This window comes from Fusarium vanettenii, assembly GCF_000151355.1.
Source record: "Fusarium vanettenii 77-13-4 chromosome 2 genomic scaffold NECHAsca_18_chr2_1_0, whole genome shotgun sequence".
In the NCBI taxonomy this organism is placed as follows: Eukaryota; Fungi; Ascomycota; class Sordariomycetes; order Hypocreales; family Nectriaceae; genus Fusarium; species Fusarium vanettenii.
The window spans coordinates 2,541,125-2,549,656 of NW_003315867.1; the positions used below are offsets into that span (position 1 = coordinate 2,541,125).

At 54.0% G+C, this 8,532-nt stretch overlaps 3 protein-coding genes across 3 annotated transcripts; 2 read left to right on the plus strand and 1 right to left on the minus strand.

Annotated features, from left to right (window-relative positions):
* Window positions 1–782: 782 nt before the first annotated feature.
* Window positions 783–1,910, plus strand: NECHADRAFT_91149 (uncharacterized protein; the record flags this gene model as incomplete). The annotated part of the gene is made up of 4 exons (XM_003046052.1): window positions 783–895; window positions 947–1,137; window positions 1,195–1,408; window positions 1,463–1,910. The coding sequence occupies 4 exons, from the start codon at window positions 783–785 to the stop codon at window positions 1,908–1,910; spliced, it is 966 nt and encodes a 321-aa protein (XP_003046098.1).
* An 820-nt stretch (window positions 1,911–2,730) lies between these two features.
* NECHADRAFT_66570 (uncharacterized protein) lies at window positions 2,731–5,613 on the minus strand (the record flags this gene model as incomplete). The annotated part of the gene is made up of 3 exons (XM_003046627.1): window positions 2,731–4,504; window positions 4,555–5,037; window positions 5,191–5,613. 3 exons carry the CDS (start codon window positions 5,611–5,613, stop codon window positions 3,104–3,106), a joined length of 2,307 nt encoding a protein of 768 aa, XP_003046673.1. The 3' UTR covers window positions 2,731–3,103.
* Window positions 5,614–6,634: 1,021 nt separating this feature from the next.
* NECHADRAFT_34100 (uncharacterized protein) lies at window positions 6,635–8,532 on the plus strand (the record flags this gene model as incomplete). Its single annotated transcript, XM_003046053.1, has 3 exons — window positions 6,635–7,274; window positions 7,329–7,814; window positions 7,865–8,532. The coding sequence occupies 3 exons, from the start codon at window positions 6,635–6,637 to the stop codon at window positions 8,530–8,532; spliced, it is 1,794 nt and encodes a 597-aa protein (XP_003046099.1).

Below are 8,532 nucleotides of genomic sequence, written 5' to 3' on the forward strand. Positions count from 1 at the left end.
GGACTCACCCTTTGGTCCACGTCATAACCAGGTCGCAGCTCGGCCGCTGATCGGTGCACTTTTGTGGTTATCTCACAGGCAGGCTCCTGAAAAGGGTTTCGGCTTGACCCGACGGCTCGGGGCCCTGGGCTGGCTGCTGGGGCTGAAGAAAGCATCCCGTCCCACAACGGCCACGGCCACCTTGTTTGTTACCAGACCTCTGGGAGGTTTCCTGCATCCTACGCCGGCCACCCTCCATCCCGTGCTTCTGGAAGCGGTCCCTCGAGGCGCGCTCTTCGCATTGGCCAGCACCTCTACACCATTCCCCTCCCCACGGCCCGGTCTGCTGGGTCCTCGAGCGCCCTGCCCTGCGCAAGTTGAGTTCTCTGTCAGACAACGTCCCGCAGTCCCGCCGTCCTGGGCCCCAGGGCGTGACTTTGGGCTTCATCGGCGTCCCGGCTTCCCAGTTCTCCTGGTCCTGTCACATCCCACCCCTCCAAACTTTACCTCCTGGTCTCTCCTCCACCCCCCAGTACCCTTCCCTTGGGATCAGCTCGTTCTGTAGCTGCTATCGGCATATAGTCACGACCCACCGCCCATCCCATCTTACACTTGACGTCCATACTTGGTTAACCTGGCCAAGTGTCTGTCTCGCCCCATTGAGTTTGACTCTATCTGTCTTGAGCCTAGTTGTGTGCCCATGTATTCCTGTCATCGTTCCTGTCTTTTCTCCGCCACAATTGTCTCTTCTCGAGCACATTCCCTCGTTGGGGATTTAGACTCGGAGTAGACATTCTGTAACCATGGACCGCAACGACCCTGAAGAGGACCCATCATCGGATTATGGAGACTCAATACAAACATCCGAGTTCACATCAGTCAACACACGAGAGCTTTACTCGTACGAGCACGGAAGGTGTGTCATATTTTCCAGGTTACGCTCAATGGCTGGATACTGACCTGCCAGGCGATATCAAGGCTTCCTTCAAGGTCGCTACGGCCTGCCTAATGATGATGCCGAGCAGTCTCGCGAGGGCCTGAAGCATAAGCTGTATCTGGACTACCTCATGGATGGGAAGCTATTCTTAGCTCCAATTGGAGACTATCCGCAAAAGATTGTCGACCTTGGGACTGGCGTTGGGTTGTGGGCACAAGATAGTCTGTTCCTCCGCACCTCGCCTCGACGTTACCGCAGACTGACCCTTTCTATCTCAGTGGCCGAGAACTTCCCCAGCGCACGTGTCATTGGAACCGACCTGTCACCTATTCAACCACACTGGACTCCTCCCAACGTGGAGTTTCGGGTCGAGGATCTCGAGGACGAGAACCGCCCATGGACAAGGATCTACGCCGATGCGGATCTAATTCACATTAGGGCTCTGCTGCAAACCCTGCGCAAACCGCGGCAACTCATTCAGAGGTCTTTCGAGTAAGAGTTACAGTTGCGCACGATGGAACAACAGGTGCTAACAATATGGGCTAGGGAACTGAGGCCCGGAGGCTGGATCGAAATTCACGAGGTCATCTCGAGAGTCTTCTCCGAAGACGGTACTGCCGATGACCATCCCATGAACAGATTCTACGACCTTGTCGAGGGACACTTTACGGCTATCTACGGATGGAACTTGACCTTTTCCAATCATATTGCTGAAACCCTGGAGGAGGTTGGCTTCACCAACATCAACACCCGGTGTCAGTCGACTCCCATGGGACGATGGCACAGCGAAGCAAAGATGCGAGAGATTGGCATCTTTACTCAGAACATTACCGAGGATTGGATCACAGCAATACTGGGTCGGCCTGATACAATGGGACTTTCGGAAGACGAGGCGGACGAGCTTGCGCACAGTGTGTTTGAAGCCTTCAGGAACCCCCGCATTCACGCACAACTTAGATGGGTCGATTTCTGGGCACAGAAACCTCTGTGCTAGAAGGGCGCAGAGAGCCAGGCCAGACCAAGTCCGGCTGGGCGAGCAGCACAGCTCGGTCATCGGGGTGTCAGCCGTTGCTGTGGACCTTGGACAGAGCCTGATCCAACGAGGTTCAGGTCGCATGCCGCATCTGCATGCTCGCGTCTCCGCTAGAGTTGTGCAACATACCTAGCAGAATGCTGAGCCGTTGGTCTTGGTCGCTGGGGCGCCATGGGTGGAGGGTTACTTCGCATGGCGCTCCGGCGCAGAAGAAAAGCAACATACGGCAAACATTTCGTCCTCGAGATGACCTATCACATGGACGGCGAGGATCGGCACTCTGTGCCTCCTGCTATCCAACAGGGGAAGAGCAGCATGAAAGAATGTCTCGCGAACCAGTCGGTCAATGAATGGCTTTGTCAGGCGGTGGAGACTAGGCTGCTGCGAGAGGCAGGGGGCTGGGAACAAGGTATCCGTACCCAGGGATGGAAGGCGAGTCAAGTTACCAGTGTGCCGGGGGCGGCACTTGTTCAGGCTGCAAGACGGACGATACCCATACCGTAGCCATCTTCACACATAATGTCTCAAGGAGGAGAGAGGAATGAGCGCATATTTGCATAGGTGGGATCAAGAAGACTGATTCTTGATTGGAAGGGAAGCAAATACTATACTATTCGCAATAGACGGACGACTGAGAACATCAGCGGATCGATCTCGTCATGGCTGCATCCATGAGACGTCTGTCTTGTCGCGTCTGCATGTTGGTGCTGACAATTGTGTTTCAGGGTTCTAGCTTCTTGGTATTGAGGGCTGTCTCACACATATTTACGTGAATGTCATTAATAGATATTCTTGTTCAAGTAACCTGAGTTGGGTTCTATATACCTATCTACAATAGTAGTGAGAGGAGTGCTCTGCTCCCTATCGTTCCAAACCATACACTGCGAGTCCTAAACATCGCAGATGCAGGCGATATGCGTGTTCTGTGCATCCCTTACCCCTGTCATCCCGGGTATCCAATAAAATATAAAAATAAAATATGCACAACACAGGTTCTCTCGACTCGTCCGTCTCGTTGTCAAAGGTTCCTCTCGACGCCCGCTCCTGAGAGAACAGCTTCACCCCCGCTTGCCCACAGTCTCGACTCCAAAAAAGCAAATAAGGACGCCCCCGTGTGTCGTGCCACATCATGCGCAAACAGTTGCCTGTACCATCTAGTTACCGCCAAACATGTTACCCCCTGGTGGACTTCCCATGCCTCCCATCCCAGGCACGCCCGGCATACCTCCCATACCAGGGCCAGGCATACCTCCGCCGAACCCCCCGGTAAAGCTTCCAAAGCCACCCATCGGGGGATATGCTCCTGCGTCGTTGTAACCAGACATGAGGTACGTCCAGTCCATCTCACCTGGCTCATCGCTTGAGGCGACAGATCCTGAGTTGGCTTGCTGGCCACCAGACATGGAACCAGAGGCGGTCTGGTCGGCGGCTGAGTTGAATCCTGCGGAAGACGAAGGCGTCTCGGCCTGTGACCGCGGGACACCGATCTGAGGCTGTGAGAGTCCTGGGTCAGGACGATTCTCAGCCTTGGCACGACGGCGGGCTTCAGCACGCTCTCGCAGAAGCCCAAGGAAGCTGGGCCGCTGGACGGGTTTGCCAGCTGCAATGAGGGCGGCTTCATGTGCATCCCAGGCCTTGATAAAGTGGCCGCCGAATGCAATGTGCATGGGGCTATGGTAGTTGTTGAGCAAGCCACGCAGCTGGTGGTTCTTGGAAATGGCGTCCCAAGCGCGCTCTACCATGGGGCCGGAGACTCGATGACGCAGCTCCTGCACGAGAAACATGTATGCCGGGAAGGGAAAGTGGTGCATCGAGTACCACTTGAATGGCCGCAGGGACTCGGATGATTGGACAACATTGTCGTACTCGATCATCTGCGTGGCCTGGAGGAAGAGGTTGTCCCGTTCAATCTCCTTAAGCGGTACGTGATCGGCATTGTGCATACGGACCAGAAAGCTGAGGATGCGCATCTTGCATAGGGCCTGACGGGTCATTGTGAGTGTGAAGAAGTGCAGGGGAATCTTGGGGTCGCATTGGCTGAGATATGTGCCCTCGATGTGTGCGCAGTAGCCTTCAAGGGAATAGGAGGGTCCGTCCTGTCCAGCAAGACGGATGGTTGCTGTTGATCGAGAGCCAGCAGGTGTGGCTGCTGGGCTCTTTTCTTGGTTGTTCAACTTGTAGCTGTCACGGTTACTGTCACTCGAAACTGCCATGGCGAGCTCAACGCGTGTGAGGGCAAAGAGCATCTCGGTTGGTCCCGTGTGTGGTGTTGGCATCTCTTTGCCGTCGACGTGTAAGTCTGAATCGTTGACATTCAGGGGTAGTTTGCAGTCACCACCGCTGGAGAGGGCCGTGACGGTTGATCCAGACATTTCTCCCAGCCGACGGTCGTACCCAACGAGGGTCCACCACATTCGACGACGCTGTTCAACCTCAAACGGAGGAAGACCAAATTGGCCTGGGTCCCGGTGAAGGCCCATACGCTGGGCTATACGGACAGCAAGTCCAATAAGACAAAAGACTTGTCGAGGGTCGACGAACCACCGAACAGCGAACTGGAGATTGTTACTATAAGATCTTTATGACTTGTCCTGGATATACTCACGAGGTAGAGGATGTATGCCTGTAGGAGAATGGGGTCGTTGACACGCATGAAGCCAGCCTTGGTGAGAGCTTGCTGAGTACCGGAATGATATCTCGCCAGAAGCTCTTTCTTGGACTCGTTGAAACGTTTATAAACGTCGGCGTCCTCCAGAGACGTGATGGCCATGAAGTAAATGGAAAACATAAGAGCTTCGATATTACTTGGTATATTTGCCATGTCGGAGCTCGCCTCGATGATTTGTGCCTGCACCGTAGGGATATGTGTAATCTTGAGTAAAGGGTTAATGTTTTCAATGTAGATCTGCCAGAGCTGAAAGATGTGAATGGTAGAAGGATGAAGTTGGGTGATGGGGCCAAGGGGGCCGCCGATTATAAAGGGGAAGCCATCAGTCGCAAACATGCGGTCAAAGGCACGGTGAATGGTAGAGCCAACTTCAGGCTCATCTTCTGAGGAGTCTTGGAGCATATGCTCACTTGCTCGGAACTACAACATGAATTAGTATGAGAAGAGTGAGGGGGTGGATGTGTCTCAGGGGCGTACCTCTTTATGCAGAGAGAACCATGTTCCACCACCGGTTCTGTGACAGGGTCAACATGACTGAAAGTAGGCAAGGTGAAGGGGCACTTACTTTTCTACTTGAGAGGCAGCAGGAGAGGAGCTAGCCTCGGGCGATGTCTTGAGGCCTTCAAAATCGTTCTCCAGCTCGTCAACATCATCGCCTGGTGGTCCATCAGGTCTTAACTCATGGCCGATGGCATCAACCTTGACACCATGCTCAGCCAGAAGACTTTCATACTTCTTGAGTCGATCAATCAAGTCTTTCTCTTGTAGACGCTTCTTCCGGCGTCGGGGAGGTTGAGGAGGAATGACACGGCATTCAACCTTTGCCTTGACGCAGTTGGCACAGGGCTTGTTCTTGTCGCAGCGGACCTTGCGCTGCTGACAGAGTACACAGCTGGTGCCCCGGGTCAACTTGACAGCTGCAGGGTCGAGAGGCTGCTGCTGCTGCTGCAGCGGGGCAGAGCCCGGCACACCGGGGATACCATCGGGGTAGGGCATCTTGAGTGACGGGAGGTTCGGGGGCTGAACCGGAGAAGTGGACCAGGGCTACCCGTCCGTGTGTCGGTGGCGCGGGAGGGTCCCCCCTTTGGTGGTGGGAGCAGGGAGGATGGGTCTGCTTGGATGGGTCCCGACGAGGCGTTTCCCGGGACACGAATGAGATGAGGGCCTCTTCAGCTGGGCTGCAAGTTGTTTGCCCAGGCAGCGGGTAGGGCTGAGATTGACGGGGGGGGACCAGCGAGTTGTGGCCGGTGACAGGCCCAAGAAAGGCGGTGATGTGTTCCAGGGGGTGATCCTGTAGGGCTGTTTCTGATCTCGGGCCCGAGCGAAAGGAGTACCTCTTTTGCTTGGCGCCTTCTCTCACGATGGACGATGGAACGGTCCGCTCGGGGTCTGATTGGGCCCGGATCTTCGGGGATCGCCCAGGACAAGCAGATAGTGTGTGGCCCTGCAGGAAGTCGACGTGACGGGCTCAGGGTCTGTTCATGTATGTAATGACTGGTCCTCGGGTACGAGAAACTCGGCGACAATGTAAGAGTTGAGGGTCGAGTTTATACCCGTCGGTCCCGAGGAGGGGACGAGCTCTTGGCGGTTTCGAGACGTGGGTTTCCCAATCGGGTTTAGTCCCACTCTTCCCGGATCCGACCTTGAGGCTCCCTCGCCGTTCGGACAACTTCAAGACGTGTTTTTTTTTATCAAGGCGTCGAACCAGGACGCGTACTATTGCATACGAATTTTATTAGGCTCGGTTATTAGTTTGTTCCTTTTTTCTTTTTTTTTTTTTGGTTGTTTTCCGCATATTTGTCCAAGTCAGCCGGTCATTGATTCTCCCGATGGAAGGATATATATATATATATCTTGGCTTTGGACGCCAAGAGGCTTCAATAAGTCGACACTTGAGTATCTCTTCACAAGCATCTCATTTTCGAAAGAAAGAATTACATCTTCACATTTCAATTTAAGAATCCATCCTTGTTAATATATTTCCACTTAATCACCGACAACTTTCCCTCAACTCGTCATGTCGCCTCCTGACACTTCACCTCAACCCGATGGCCAACGAGATCGAAAGTCTACAAACTCAATATCCTCCACCGAAACACACACCATCGCCGAAAACATCAACGGACCATCCTCCGAGAAGCAGGTCGAGTCTCGACAATGTCAGACTCAGCAACAACAACCCTCAGATGAACCCGAGGTGGAGACACCAAGGCCCCAAGGCCCAGCCTTCCAACAAGAAGCCTTGGAAAACTACAAACCAAAGACGCTCAAGTTCTGGCTCATCATTGCCTCCGTCCTTGCAGCCATGTTTCTCGTTGCTCTCGACCGGACCATCATTGCTACTGCCATTCCCATGATTACAAACGAGTTTGACAGTCTGGGTGATATTGGCTGGTATGGCTCGGCGTACATGCTTACAACTGCCGCGTTTCAGCTCATCTTTGGCCGTATATATCGCTTCTACGATCTACGAAAGACCTTCTTGGCCTGTATTCTCTTATTTGAGGTTGGTTCTGCTGTTTGTGGAGCTGCACCAAACTCTGTGGCATTCATCATCGGAAGGGCTATTGCTGGTATTGGCTCTGCGGGCATCATGACAGGCTCGATGATGGCAATCATCCCCATGGTCCCTCTCCATAAGCGACCAATGTTTCAATGTATGTTCTTTACACCTCGTTCTACAAGTAAATCAACCTCGCTAACTCTTACAGCCATGTTCGGAATGATATTCGGCATCTCATCCGTCGCTGGCCCCCTTATCGGCGGAGCTTTTGCCGGACGAGCAACTTGGAGATGGTGCTTCTACATGAACCTCCCCATCGGCGCCGTCGCCTCGGTCTTTCTTCTCTTCTTCCTCAAGGTCTCGAAGCGAGAGCACGAGTCCGAGCCTGTCTCGAAGCACATCGCCCGTCTTGACCCTCTGGGCACCTTCTTCTTCGTCCCGTCCATGATCTGCCTCATCCTGGCGCTCCAGTGGGGTGGCTCGACGTATTCGTGGAGTAACTGGCGGTTGATTCTTTTGTTCGTCGTCTTTGGCCTTACGGCCGTTGCGTTTGCCGTTGTGCAGGTCATGATGCCGGATACGGCGACTATCCCTGTCAAGGTTATCAAGCAGCGAACTATGTTGGCGTGTGCGTGGGCTATGTTCTTCATTGGAGGTGCCATGATGCTTGTCGTCTACTACATTCCTCTTTGGTGTATTTACTCCTCACTTTACTCTTACAAGTGGTCACTAACACGCTTGCAGTCCAAGCAACAAAGGGCGTCGACCCTGTCAAATCGGGCATCTACACCATCCCACTCGTCCTCAGTCTCGTTGTCGCCAGCATCTTATCCGCCGCCTTTACCCAACGTATCGGATACTATGTGCCTTCCATGATCCTCTGCCCCTGCATCATGGCCGTTGGCGAAGGACTCTTGACCACTCTGAAACCCAGCACCGGCTCCTCGCATTGGATAGCCTATCAATTCCTCGTCGGCTTCGGCGTCGGCCTCGGAATGCAGGTGGCCGGCCTCGCCATCCAGGCCACCCTCCCCAAGGAGCAAATCCCTACGGGCATCTCCATCACGTTTTTCATGCAACAGCTCGGCGGAGCCATCTTCGTGTCGGTTGGTCAGACGATCCTCAGTGGGCGCCTCGTGGACCGTCTCTCCGACATCCCGGGCCTCGACGCAAAGGCCGTAGTCAACACGGGCGCTACGGATCTTCACGACGTTGTGCCGGCCAAGTACATGGGTCAGGTCCTGAGTGCTTATAACTACGCCATCACTAGAATCTTCTTTGCAGCTGTGGCGCTTTCTGTTGTTCAACTGCTCTGCGCACTATGTGTGGAGTGGAGGAGCATCAAGCAGGGCAAACAAGGTCCTGAAGAAGACAAGCCTCGGGAGGAGCAGCAAAAGTCGGAGGAGTCATGA